At 48.3% G+C, this 14519-nt stretch overlaps 1 protein-coding gene across 1 annotated transcript in view; it reads left to right on the top strand.

The window, feature by feature from the left end:
• RUVBL1 (RuvB like AAA ATPase 1) overlaps positions 1-14519 on the top strand; it is a 35129-nt gene that overhangs the window by 5096 nt on the left and 15514 nt on the right. Inside the window, exons 3-4 of the mRNA XM_024117280.3 lie at positions 5127-5259; positions 13199-13350. Coding sequence (XP_023973048.1) covers positions 5127-5259; positions 13199-13350 — 285 coding nt within the window. The remainder of the gene's footprint in view (positions 1-5126; positions 5260-13198; positions 13351-14519) is intronic.

The raw sequence follows: 14519 nt of genomic DNA, 5'->3' as shown, positions 1-14519 counted from the left end.
CCGCGGAGCGGCTGGGCCCGTGAGCCATGGGCGCTGGGCCTGCGCGTCCGGAATCTGTGTTCCACAAAGGGAGGGGCCACGGCAGTGAGAGGCCCACATACCGCCAAAAAAAAAAAAAAAAACAAAAAAAAAACCAAAAAACAAAACGTGAGCTTTAATGCCCTCTCTGCTTGTCACTGTATTTACCATTTGTTTGCTTACTATTCCTTCTCATATCTTAGACCTTTGCTCTCCCTCCGTTTCCTTCCTAAAGTACATCCTTAAGAAGTTCTTCTAGAAGTTTGTTGGTGGCAAAGTCAGGTTTGTATTTATTGTGTTGCCCTTGTTTTGAAAGATAGCTATGTTGGATATATAATTCAGTTGACAGATGTGTTCTCTCAATACTGTGATGTTTGCTACCTTTTGGCTACTAGTGTTGCTTTTGAGAAGACTGGTTTTGAGGATTTTGTCTTTTCTCTCTGGATGTTTTTGGGATACTTTGGTTTTGGTGTTTCACTGTGCTATGTCAATGGGTGGATTTATTTTCATTTATCCTGCTTGATATGGATCTGAGTACAAATTGTGTCTCATAAGTTCTGGCAGCTGGTCAGCCTTTGTCTCTTCAGATGCTGCCTTTCCCTGTTCTCTCTCTTCTCTTCTGGAACTCCAGCTAGGTGAGGTTCCACTGCAGAGGTCCTCCACTTGGGCCGAGTTTGCCCCCTGGGGAACATTTGGCACTGTCCTGAGACGTTTTCGGTTGTCACACTTGGTTGGGCCGGGAGTGCTGCTGGCATCTTGTGGTTGGAGGCCGTGAGGTTTGCAGGGCACCCTGCAGAGCACAGAGCAGCCCTTGCAAGAGGAGTTCTCCAGCCCAAAATGCCCACGGTGCCAAGAGTGGGAAATCCTGGGCTGGAGCTTCTCATTTTGTCTTCTTAGTCTTTGAACCTCTTTTATGTTTTCTGTTGTTTTGACTCTTCTGTGTTCTGGGTAGCTTCATTAGACTGCTCTTCCAGTCTGTCTTGTAAGCTGTGAGGAAGCTACTCTTTAATCCAGTCCATTGAATATTTTCCATTTTGAAAAATTTGAAACCTACAAAAGAGTGTAAAGAACAGTTTGATGAATCCCTCTGTATCCTACTCACAGGTAACTAAGTGTAAATATTTTGTGAGATTTGTGTTTTCTCTATGTTACTTCTGAACCATTTGAAAGTAAGTGCAAGGGACCTTCTCTGTCATTGCTATGATACTGTCATCCACCCAAGAAATGTAATGTTGCTAATAAAATTAGCTAATAATATCTAGTTTACATTAAAATATCTCCAAGTCATTTCAATTTGTGGCTCTTTCTTTTTTTATATTTTTTAATTGAATTATAATCACATATCACACATTACATTCATTATTGTCTCTTTAGTCTCTTTATCGAGAACAGTTCCTGTCCCCTGCATTTTTGGTTTGTTTTCTTTTATGACACTGACATTTTTGAAGAGCCCAGGACAGTTGTTTTGTAGAGTACCCTACAGCTGTCCTCCAGTGGTTGTCTGATTGTGTCTGAAACATTCAGCCCTTTGGCAGAACGCGATGCAGGTGATGTGTCTGGAACCTGCATCGCAACAGGAGGCTGACGCCACGTTTTACTGTGAGGGGACTGGTTCCCTCTGAAATTTATAATCATCTGGGAAGTGACACTTTGAGATGTCCTGAATATCCTTTTACCCTATGGCTGTAGCATTCATTGATGGTCATTGACTTATCAGTTATCACACTGGTGGTTGCAAAATGGTGATTTTCTAAATCTGTCGTATCCTCTACATATATTAGCTTGCTTTTTTTTTTTTTTGTAATGAAGAAGCCCCTCTCTCCCCCACTCATTATTTTTAATTTCTTCATTTCTTCAAAATATGCTTTTTGCTTATTTGTTTGTTTGTTTGTTTTGGCCGTGCCATGCAGCTTGCAGGATCTTAGTTCCCCAACCAGGGATCGAACCCATGCCCCCTGCAGTGGAAGGAAGCATGGAGTCCTAACCACTGGGCCTCCAGGGAAGTCCCCAAATCTGGGTATTTTTTATAGCCTCTTGTTCCTTGTTCGCGAAATAGTTTCTTATTTATTTTGTATCCTGTATCTGCTTGTGGACTCATGTTTGATCAAATCTGAGGCTTCCCTGATCTCTTGATTAGGGCTGAGTGCTTCCTGAGAGGACTTGGGAGGACCCCTGCTGTGCTGCCAGCACAGGGCACATGAAGGAAATTTTGTGGCTTGGGTTTTCTGGCCATCAGGCAGTATAGAGACCAATCCTTAATCTGTTTGAGAGCCTGCTAGTGAGACTTCCTCAGCCAAAGCTGTGGTGAGATGGGCAAGCTTGTCTGTGTCCCTTGGAGATTTTCTCTGTGGCTACCTTGTCTACTGACGTGTGCCCTTCAAGACTCCTTTTTATCCAGGGGTTTCTGGCATCTGTCAAACACCTGCCCAGCTTTTCAGAGTAGTAAACTACCTTGCAATGATAGTTTACTACTTTGTGTCGATCATGACTACTTACTTATTCTAGATGTTTTGTAACAGGAGGGAGTGGCCGTGGCTCTAGTGGCCTCTTTGCTGGAAGCATGGGTCTCTGGTGCTTTTGTGACATTGTACCCATGGACCTCAAGGTTCAGACAACTTAACTGAGTGGCCGGCAGGAGTGTGGTGCTTGTTGAGAGTATGGCCATTCCTCTCCTGAGGCCTGCACACTCTTAATAATGCGGCTTGTGTTTGGGTTTTAGAAAAAGGTGTTCGGATGAAGTTGAAAACAAAGTAGGTTTTTTAATCTTTTGGCAACAGCCTCTTTTTTGTGCCACTTGCATGGGGGGTGGGCACACAGAAATAGGTCTTGGAGATTGGGGTTTATATCCTGACCCTTCTGCTTGCTAACTGTTTGACTTTGGGTGAGCAGGAAATTTCTGAGTTTCAGTTTCTAAATTCACAAAATGTGAACTAGATGGTCAAGTTCATAGGCTGCTTGGGAGGGTTCAGTGGGACCCCTCGTGCAATTCACCCAGCCCTACATAGGAGGTGTAGGTGTAGCCTGCACAGTAGCCGCGTCGTGTGCCAGCCTCCTGGGAGCCTTTAAATGGAGGAGACTAGGCACACCGGAAGCATTTCTTAACCAGGCGTTTATCACATTTTAATGGACTATGTCCATCATCTCTTCTGTATTTGGTAGCGGTGGGGGTCTGCATTGAATCAGATGCAGCACTGTCTTTGGAGTTCACAACTGAGGGAGGAGAGTTGGGGCCTGTAGCGACAGGGGAAGAGAAAGAGGAGTGACTGGAAAGGTGGCGGGGTTTGGATAGAAGGTGAGCGTGGCTGGCCTGAGGCTCCTGCTGGGAGTCCTGGTGTCAGTGTGCTGCTACCTGCCGCATTATGCTCCAGAGATTTTTCTCTTCGCTCTTAGGACACAAGAGAATACAGCTTTAGAGGTGTCAGCCTTGAGGGCACAAACTCAGATGCCTACTCAGACAGGCAGTGGGGCTGAGTGAAGCACCCGGGAGCCCGCACGAGCCCTTGCTGGGGAGGCAGCTGCCTGCATGTCCACTCCCAGTGCTGCCCCGTGGTCACAGGGGCCCCTTGTGGCCAGACCTTCTTGCTTCTCAGAAGAAGCTAAATAATTGTGTTTTTATGTGAAATTTCCCAACATTAGAAAATGGGCAACAACTGAGTTTAAAAACACACATGAGGACTTCCCTGGTGGTACAGTGGTTATGAGAATCCCCCTGCCAATGCCGGGGACATGGGTTCAATGCCTGGTCTAGGAAGATCCCACATGCCACGGAGTAACTAAGCCCGCGCGCCACAACTACTGAGCCTGTGCTCTAGAGCCCGTGCTCCGCAGCAAGAGAAGCCACCGCAGTGAGAAGCCCGCGCACCACGATGAAAAGTAGCCCCCGCTCGCCGCAACTAGAGAAAGCCCGTGCACAGCAATGAAGACCCAACACAGCCAGAAAAGAAAGAAAACACACATGAGACTCTGCAGGCCAAAACAGGAGCAGTCTGTGGGCAACCAGTTTGCTACCGGTGATGTAACCCAGGACTTTGATTTGACAGATGAGGAAGTCAGGCGGCAGAGATTTGCCATGTACCCAGGGTCATGCTGAAGATTAAACTATCACCAAAAGGGCAGTGAACAGAAGAGGAACCTTTACTGAGCCGGTTTGAAAACTGTCTCGGAGATCCATGTCATTCTTCAGTAGCAATCTTGTTCTCTTCCTTAGCCTGTACACCTTGGGGACCTTACCTGGGCTCTTGTGTCAAAGTTGCAGAAAGGTGGAAACAGTATTAAAAGGCCGTGGTGTTTCCCCGTCCTGCCCCAGCTGTGAGGCACTGGCGTCTCACACTTGCTCTTCGCCCATATGCATCTGTGCGTCCTCGTCTGTTCGGCATCTGCCAGCGGTAGTTATCTTAGCAAAAGTAAACTTGTAGTTTTATTAGGGCATGTTCAAGTGTAACTTCACCAGTTCATCGCTTCAGAATCCTAGCTTGTGTGTCATTCTTCATAGTTGGCGGGGCCACTCAGCATAAAGTGAACATCGTGTCATTTGTTCCTTGATTATTGATTTATGATGGGTTGTAAGTTGGTGCCTTCCTGTGTCTGTAAAGACAGAAAGCAGTATCTCAAAGACCCAGTGGTGGTGTTCTACTGCGACGAGGTCAGAACCCTGTTTTGACACTGTGGGAATGGTTTTGGAAGACTATACTGACTATTCTGATGGGAATCTGACCTCTGGAACCCTGCTGTCAGACTTGAAGGTTCCACCGTGCCATTTTCTGTGGTACCGAGGACGCGTCATTTAATCTGTATCTCAGCTTTCTCATTTGTGAAATGGGGAGAGTAGTGGTGTCCACTTCGTAGGGTGAGTGGGAGGGGCATGTGAAACATTGGGAACTGGACTGGCCAAGTCTCAGTCGTGACAACTGTTGTCATGACAGGGACCATTATGCTAGAAATCGGCTGTCCACAAAAGTCATTAAACATTTATTGTGAAACATGAAAACTGTATTAAAACTAAAGGGCTAGAATTTCAGTTCCTAGTTAATAATTTTTTTATAGCATATGTTCCTGAATGACATTTCAAGAATGTGAAACAAGTGCATTTCCTTCGTTTTCTTCTGTAGACAGCTCTGGCTCTGGCTATTGCTCAGGAGCTGGGTAGTAAGGTCCCTTTCTGCCCGATGGTGGGGAGTGAAGTTTACTCCACGGAGATCAAGAAGACAGAAGTGCTGATGGAGAACTTCCGCAGGGCCATTGGTGAGTACCCTGCCTGCGCCCAGTACCCATCTGCGCCTAATACCCTGTGCATGCCTGTCCGAGGCTTGTCCTCACCTGCCTCTTCCTTGTGAAAATGCCTCTAGGACTTGTATTCGTGGCACTGCTGTTTTTCTTTTGGTGCCATTAGTGTTATCTTTGCAAATGAAACAAAAACCCAGCTTTTCCAATGGAAGTGCTTTAGCAACCAGCAAATGTGGGCCCAGCTCTGGGGCTGGAGTTCTTCATATGACAAAGTAGATTTTCCTGGGAGCCTTACTGTGCTTTTAGAGATGACAGTACCCTGAAAAAGTTCTGGATGTAAGCCAACAGCACTGTGTCGTGCTGTCAGAATGCCCGGCCTGCATGCTGAGCCAGTCAGCAAGCGAGGAAACCATGTGGGACGGTGGAGCTTCAAGGCTGTGGTGTCAACCGTGCAGGGCCTGGAGCTGCTGTACTGACTGCCTGTCATGTGCCAGGCCCGTCACTGACTGTGGCCTTTCACTCCCCAAGAGGAAATTCTCAGTCTGCATTTTGCATCTGATGAAACAGAGTCTCATAAAGTTAAATAACTTGCCTACTGTGACCCAGCTAGTAAGTAGCAGCAGCCCTGCAGTCTGACCCTACCCGTTTCTGACTCTGGAGCCCGTGCTCTGACCATGTGCTGTGAGCAGAAAATGGCCACTCTCCTGATTTTCTACCTCTTGCCAGCCGGGACTTCTGGGGCATTCTCCTGGCCCCATTCCTGCTGGTCTAGTTTTGGGGAAATCTTAGTTTCCCTCAGACCTACCTGTAGACATAGCTTCTTCCTGTTAAGCTATGAAAAAATATTTAATGCACACGTGAGTGTCTATATCTAGGATATACTTGCCGAGTTACAAGTTATGAACACTTGTCAGAGTTCCTGTGTCATTTTACAGTCCCTTTGGTTGTCAAAACAAGGTAAGGGGCTTCCCTGGTGACGCAGTGGTTGAGAATCCGCCTGCCAATGCAGGGGACACGGGTTCGAGCCCTGGTCTGGGAAGATCCCACACGCCGCGGAGCAGCTAAGCCCGTGCGCCACAACTGTTGAGCCTGCTCTCTAGAGCCCGCAAGCCACAACTACTGAGCCCGCATGCCACAACTACTGAAGCCTGCACACCTAGAGCCCGCGCACCCCACGAGAGGCCACCGCAATGAGAAGCCTGTGCACCACAACGAAGAGTAGCCCCCGCTCGCCACAACTAGAGAAAGCCCACGCACAGCAACAAAGACCCAACACAGCCAAAAATAAATAAAATAAATAAATTTATTAAAAAGCAAACAAACAAAAAACAAGGTAAGTATTCTCAAGAAGGAAACTTACTAGAAAACTTCAAGCAAATTATGAAAGTTTAAGAAAGAGTAGATTTGTCTAAGCCCAGAATTCTTTCCTCAAGAATGGTAGAGTCTAATTGAAGGGTAGGGTCACGTAGGGCCTTAGAACGTGGCAGGGCTTTGCATGCTACGTGGTGCGAAATGAAGGGAGATGCAGTGGGAGAGTGGAATCCCTCTGGCTGGGTGTGGAGAGTGCGGGCAGAAGCAGGGGGCCCGTGAGGAGTCTGAGCAAGAGGTGGTGGAGCGTCGGCCGGCGGGGCGGAGCTGGGGGTGGGAGAAGCGGTTGGATTCTGGGTCTGGTGGGATGGTGGAGCTGATGGGATTTCCCAAGAGATTAGATGTGGGGCTGGAAGAGAGAGAAGAGCGAGGAGGTGAGGCTGAGTGCCAGGCGCTGCCGGGTTTGGTATGGGGAGGAGCAGACTGGACGTCTGCTGAATGTCACTGTGGGCGTAGTGGGCCGCGTTCGTCAGTGTAGCCCCGGTTCCTGGCCCAAGGTGGGTGCTCCGTGACGTTTTTCTGAATGAGAGAAGGGGTGCACTTTGAAGCAGGTAGAAGAAAACAGAGGCCTCTAGCCCTCAGTCTGTGTCTGGTCGACAGACAGATGTTGTTCGGTTTACACAGTGTTTTTTAATAACTTTTGAGTGAGTCGCCAGTATTTGGAATTCGGGAGATGTCCCATAAAATGAAAGAAGCTTTCGTTTCCTGGCAGCCGCGGTGGTCCAGGCGAAGCAGGCACCCTCCCTAGCGGAGCGGCCTGCACCAGCTCGCCCCGGTCTCCTCGTGGGACTCGCTCTGCTGCCTTACAGTCCCTGCCAGGGCCCTGTGAGCACTGGGCTTTGGGACTCTTGTTAGAGGTTGGGTTAGAAACCAGAGATTGTGCACTCTGTCCGTAGGCGAAGTTCTGGATTTTTTTAAACTGCAAAGTATATCCTATTGGAAATATTTTTTACCTTGAAACACTGGATTTCTTTTTTTTGTGCCTATTTTAAACTGACATATAACATACACATAGAAAAGAGTAAAAATACCTATAGTTTAACAATAATGAAGTAGATGCCCATGCAGTCACCATTCAGCTCAAGGAACAGAGCATGGGCGGCACCACAGACATGGCTTGTGCCCTCCCAGGTCACAGCCCCTCACCTCCTACACGTCCCCCACAGAGCGCAAGAGTGGTGTGGCGGTGGCTTCCGTGGCAGTCATAACCCTGTACACCCGTGTGTGTGTCCTAGGCAGTGTGGCTTAGTTTTGCCCCTTTTATAAACTTTATGTGAACGGAACCTACTTTAGGTGCTGTGTCTTGCTTCTTTACCAGCCTTATCTTTGTGAGGTTCAGCTCGTTGTGTTGTATCTGGAATAACAGTGGAAATGGCTCACAGGACCCCCTTCCTAGTTTAAAATCTTTCTGAGTACTTCTCGAAAACTTAATGAACATGTGACAGATTTTATTTAACTCATTAAGTAATGAGATAAAAAGTAAGATGTTACAATTAGTTCAGATATCTGAGTACTTTTTAAATGTATTTTTATTTATTAAAAAAAATATTTTTCTGGACTTCCCTGGTGGCGCAGTGGTTAAGAATCCGCCTGCCAGTGCAGGGGACACGGGTTCGAGCTCTGGTCCGGGAAGATCCCACATGCCGCGGAGCAACTAAGCTCGTGCGCCACAGCTACTGAGCCTGTGCTCTGGAGCCTGCGAGCCACAACCACTGAGCCTATGTGCCACAACTACCGAAGCCCGCGTGCCTGGAGCCCATGCTCCGCAACAAGAGAGGCCACTGCAGTGGGAGGCCCATGCACCGTGACGAAGGGTGGCCCCTGCTCACTGCAACTAGAGAAAGCCCGCACGCAGCAGCGAAGACCCAACGCAGCCAAAAATTTAAAAAAAAAAAAAAAAGTATATATAAAAAATATATATATATATTTTTTTCCGACCTTGATAAAAGATGACAAAACTCACCTTTACATGAATGCATATGTTTGGGTTGCTTAAAGTTAACTTAAATGCTTTAAAATTTGAAAAAATAGAGGTAAATTTCCTGGGATTCTGTTTTGTGATTTGCCATTTTTGAGGGGACAAGACAATGCAGTTCTTTTGATGGCAGCAAGGTGAAGAGAAATTTCTTGATCCTGACACAGAATAAAAAGGCAGGCCATTGACTATCTTCAAAAAGGAACCCTGCCCATCTTCCTCTGCCTTTGAATTCCTGTGAAGTGGCAGAGGGGGTGGGGAGGAAGTGGTAAGCTGACCAGAAATAAAAAGCAAGGAGTCTGTGCTGTTTCCTTGATGTGATGAAGGTCCCTGTCAGGGATTTAGAAACCTGAGCCAGCAGATGAAACCTGTGTCGTTCACGATGTCATTGCCGGAGATAGCGCCAGCCCGACCCTTTTCCTGGCTAACAGCCGGTTTCATTGTCCGTCACCCATATCCCCTGCCTGCTTGTCAGCACAGAGCAACTTCTAAACAAATATGGGGGCTAGTGAGAGATGGGAATGCCTTTCTTCCCCTACTCAAGGAATTTCATGTTACAGTCGTCTACCAGTAAATAGAGGGAAGCATTCAATTTGAAGGAACTTATCTATGTGGGATATAAAAGTTTCGATTTAAAAAAAAATCAAAGTTAATTTTAAAAGTACAGAAATTTCCAATTTTGTCACAATCTTCTGTTGTCACGATTCATGTTGTTTGGAAAATTTTTGTCTTGATATTCAGAAACTAAGCATTAGGTAAGGTAGAAATGAAATGCAGCCTCTCTTTTGGGACTATTCCAAGACTTCCATTTGTAGGTGATCAGATTAAAGGAAGGTAGAGTAAAACTGTTCCTTAACTTTAATATCTGAGAGTCTTTGTCCTGATTGGGTTTCTGGGGAAAGAAGGCAAACAGCCCAGTGATAGGATAATGACCAGGTTTGAAGGTGGGAAGTGACTGAGAGTGTCTGAACCATGGGCAGTGTTTCTCTGTGCCAGTGGGATATTTCCCCATTAGGACAGAGGCGGCTTGGTGGAGAGGACACCCAAACCATTACGGGGCTTCCCACCCTCAGAGTAGTGTACGGCTCCACATCATGAGCAGAACAGAGTTCTTCACTCATTCTTTAGATGAGTGTCTCTCAGCTGGGGCTGTACATTGGAATCATCTGGGGAGCTTTAAACTCGTAAGGTGACAGGGTCCCAACCCTTGAGATGCGGAGGCAAATGGTCTGAGTGCAGTCGAGGAGGGAGGAATTGTAGCAGCTGTCAGGTGAGTCTGCAGGGTGAGAACTGTGACTGGGTCCAGTGGAGGTTTGGAGCAGTGCTCCCTCAACTTAAGCCAGCAGTGTTCCTCTTTTGCCCGGGCCCACTGGTGTTATTTACTTAGGTATTTCTTTTTAAAGTGACTTGGTAGTTTGCTGCATAAATACAGAAGAGTGCACGGAACATCAATGGATACCTCGGTGGATTATTATAAATTGAAAACCCATGAAACTAGCACCCAATCAAGAAAGAGATTATTGCCAGTACCCCAGAGCATCTGTATGGTTACATCTGTCCTTCCATTTTTGAGATTCAGCCCTATGGCTGCGGGCAGCCATAATGGTTTCTCATTGCTCCATGATATTCTGTTGTGTGAATACACCACAGTGCAGTTACCTCTCCCACTGCAGGTAGACATGGGCGTTTTCCCAGTGTTTGGCAACTAGGAATGATGCTGCGTGACTGTTGCTGGCTGTGTCCCTTGGTGCACATGTGCTCTCAGGCCTCTTGGGTATATACCTTGGAGTTGAATCGCAGGGTCACAGGTATTCATGTAGTCAACTTTAGGAGATGATAAATACCATGTTGTTTCTAAACCAACTTACACTCCCACCAGCAGTGTAAGCTTTCCTTTTGTTCTGCATCCTTACCAACTCTTGATATTGTCAGTCTTTTTAGTTTTAGTGACTCTGGAGGTTGTAGAGTAGTATTTTGTTGTTTTTTCTTTTTCCATTGTTAAAATTTTTATTTGGGAAAATATCAAGTACCCAAGAAGTGGTCACGTGGTACGATGACCTCCCCCATGGTCCCATCTGATTGCAGAGCTGCTTTCATATCTATAAATATTTCAGTATGTATCTCTGAAAAAGAAGGACTTAAAAAAATACCATTTTCATACCTAGAAAAAATTAACAGTAAATTCTTTAATGTCATCACATATCTAGTTAATCTTCACATTTCAGGTTGTGCCGTGTCATAATATGTTTCTTTTATAGTATTATTGTGCAAATCAGGATACAAATAAAGGTCTACGTAATAGATTGGTTGGGAAGTGTCTTCTGTCTTTTAAATCTGTGTTTCCCTTATGTTTCTATTTTTACCTTTGGGCAAAATACAAACCAGATAGAGACTGGGGTCGTACTCAAGGGCTGGCAGAAATGGGGTGACGAGCCCTGCGGACACGTGCTAACTGGGGGGAAGGACAGGGCGAGTTTCATGAGAAAGGCCCTGCGGTAGGGTCGGAGGAAGCGGGTCCTGGAGACTCGGACCCCAGTTCTGGGTCCACCCTGAAGAGGGACAGACTCTCTGCCTCACCGCTGGCGCTGGCGGGTGCATCTGCGAAGCGGAGACAGAGTCCTTCCACGGCTGCTTCGGGTCTGACGGCCCTCCTGCAGTCTCCCGGCCCCGACCCTCTGGACCGGATCGGGGGCTGCTTCTATGGCTGAAGAGCTGCTGCAGCTTTGATTCTTAGATTATTGTGGTTGGTGTGGTCTGCCAGCTTTCCCCTAAGTTCGGGGGTGCCTTCTGTACCCACCTTCACCTGATCTGACCCAAGGATGCTTCCCTCCTCACCTTTGAACTGATGCCAGGCACAGTGACTTAGAATGGCTTTCTTGTTGAAGTTTTTAGAATCCTCTGAAAATAGATTTAATAGCCGTTAACTTACCTGTGGCATGGCTGTGGTTTCGGAGGAAGCCATTTATGTCTCTTGACCTGGACTTTGGGAATTGGAATCTGTGTAGGAGTGTGTATGTGCTTTGTGTGTTTTCAGAGAAGCTGGGGTGGTGATGTGCGGTTGTCTTCCTATTTTAAGAAAAACTTTAGTTACTAATGATTATCATTGCTTTGTTAGGAAAACCCAGTTTCCTTTTTTTCTCAAGTTACTGTAAATGTTATTGAAGCATAACGTGCATACATACAGAAAGGAGCATAAATCGTAACTGTGTAGCTTGATGAGTTTTCATAAAGTCAACACACTCATGTAAGCAGCACCCGGATCAAGAAACAGACCTCACTAGAACTCCAGAAGCTCCTTATGCCCCCTCTAGCTACTCTTCTTGTCCCCCGGGCCAGCAGGCAGAGACATGCCTGTATCGACTTTGAGGGGAAAAAACGTCTGATCCAGACAAGGCCTGGGTTTTCACGCTGAGTTCGGGGGTGCCGTGGTGCAGGGGCTGTAGCATCCCGTGGCGCCCTCCCAAGAGATCGTGGGCCTTGTACAGAACTTGCAGGCACATCCGCAGGCAGATTTCTTGGGTGTTGGATGGTCTGCCTGATGACACCCCCTCACCCCTAAGTGACTTCTTTGGCCCGTCCATTCACGTGTGCCTGTGGGGCTGAGCCTTCAGCCCGGGTGTCGACAGTGTCGCGGGGGCCGCTCGGCGCTGCAGGTCCCGGCAGGGGGAGATGCAGGGTGCCACGTGGTGACCGGAGGGTGAGGAAGAAGGAAGGGTTGTGTCAGGGCAGCTTTGTAGAGCTGGCACGTCTCTACCCGGAAGTCTGTGAGGCCAGAGGGAGGGAAGGATGCTTCCGGCAGCAAAAACATTGTACTTGAGGGCACTGAGGCCATCTTCTAAAAATTAATTTGACAACAAACGTTTATCGAACAGCTAATGTGGGTGATGTTTGGAACAAGGCGAGAGAAGTTTGCCTTCATTTACAGTCTTCTGACCTAAGAACTGTAAATGCTTTATTTTGGGGGGCGGTTTGCTTTGGAGATGAGTTGCGAAGAGTTGTAGAACAACCCGCTACGAGTCGTGGATGACAGCTGGGTGTGTCTTCTTGGGGTGTGCGGTGAGGAGCAGCCAGAGGCCCAGATGCCTGGCGGGGTGGCCGTCCCTTGCTCTCAGCACGGACCTCTCATTAGTATCCCACACCTTGCTCAGGCCTGATGGTGTCGGAAGGGGTGTGGTGAGTTACTCCACTGGTTTTAAAAATTTCCTTCAAGGGTCAAAAATGCAGGAAACAAAGGCCCATGTAGTCGCTGCTCTAGCGGAGTAGGATGGTTTGGGCTCAGAGACAGGATTAGAGGCTTAAGCTAAATTTCACCCCCTTGGAGGGGTAGCAGATGTCTGAAACAATTTTGAGGAACGATGGCCTGTGTGTCTAGTTCCAGATGTGAACCTAGAAGGTCCCTTTGAGAAGGTGAAATAGAACAGTTCTCTGCGTTCTGAGCAGCTCCTCCACTACGTGTGTGTGGACGGTGCTTCCCCACCCAGGGTTACGTACGGGTGAGGCTGACTTGTTGGTTCTTGTAACGTGGAGGTTTTATGGCTAAAATGGCTGTTAAAAGAATGAGAGGGAGTCGCGCTTCTCACCAGGGCTCGTTCACCTGCCGTCTGTCTCTTCCAGGGCTGCGGATAAAGGAGACCAAGGAGGTATACGAAGGCGAGGTCACGGAGCTCACCCCATGTGAGACGGAGAACCCCATGGGGGGCTACGGCAAGACCATCAGCCACGTGATCATAGGGCTCAAGACAGCCAAGGGGACCAAGCAGCTGAAAGTGAGTGCCTGCTCGTGGGCCGTCGCTCCACCCCAGGATTGCCCCGCCTGGCGTGACCTGTCTGTGTACAGGGCCCACGGAGTCACGTGTGCGGCAGGGCTGGCCCGCGGAGGACTCAGTAAAGACGTGGCTCTTCTTCTCTGCTTTTTATTTATTTGTTCATTTATTTATTTTTGGTTCCGTTGGGTCTTCGTTGCTGCGCGCGGGCTCTCTCTAGTTGCGGTGAGCGGGGGCTACTCTGCGTGGCGGCGTGCGGGCTTCTCATCGTGGTGGCTTCTCTTGTTGCGGAGCACGGGCTCTAGGTGTGCGGGCTTCAGTAGTTGTGGCTCACGGGCTCCAGAGCGCAGGCTCAGTAGTTGTGGTGCACGGGCTTAGGTGCTCTGCTGCTGCAAGCGGGATCTTCCCGGATCAGGGCCGGAACCCGTGTCCCCTGCATTGGCAGGTGGATTCTTAACCACTGCGGCACCAGGGAAGCCCTCTTCTTTTCTTCTTGTTGCCGAGGGAGTCGTGTATGTTAGGACCGGAGCTGTGCGGTGCCGTTCTGTGTCCCACACAGTGACCGTGTGTCACAGGCCTGGCACTGACTGCAGCTCCCGTGCTCGTGCTCACAGGAGAAGCAGCACTGAGGGGTCTGGCAAGAGGTGAAGAGTGATGACAGCGACTCCCCAGCGGCCCAGCACAGCGTCCTGGCTGCAGTCCCTTTTGTGTGTCGGGCCCTGTTAACCCGAGGTGGCTTCCGCGGTCGGTTCTGCTCAGGCCAGGGTCCCGGAGAGAGTGTGGTGGGGGCAGTGGGGAGGCCCTGGGTGACCCTCCCACTCCTGTCCTGTAAGCCTTGAGGACGCCTGGTGGGGAGCATGGGTTTGGAGTCTCTGCTGCTCACTGCAGTGTGGCCTTCTGCGGGGACTTCATCTCTGAGTGATAGTTTCTTTATCTGTTACATGGGAATAATAATTGCCTGTCTCACAGAGTTAGGTACCCAGTTACCTAAGAAGTGGTAGCCGTTGATGTTGTTGTGAGATGTGGCAGCCTGATTGTGGCTTTGCCTTATTAATAACAATGAATAACCTTTTCTTCACAGCTCTCACTTATTGTATGTGCCAGGCCCTGGGCCAAGTGCATCAACAAATCTTTGTGTGTGTGTGTGTGTGTGTGTGTGTGTGTGTGTGTGT

Source organism: Physeter macrocephalus, chromosome 18, assembly GCF_002837175.3.
Source record: "Physeter macrocephalus isolate SW-GA chromosome 18, ASM283717v5, whole genome shotgun sequence".
Taxonomy (NCBI): domain Eukaryota; kingdom Metazoa; phylum Chordata; class Mammalia; order Artiodactyla; family Physeteridae; genus Physeter; species Physeter macrocephalus.
This window is presented reverse-complemented; position numbering and strand designations above follow the sequence as displayed.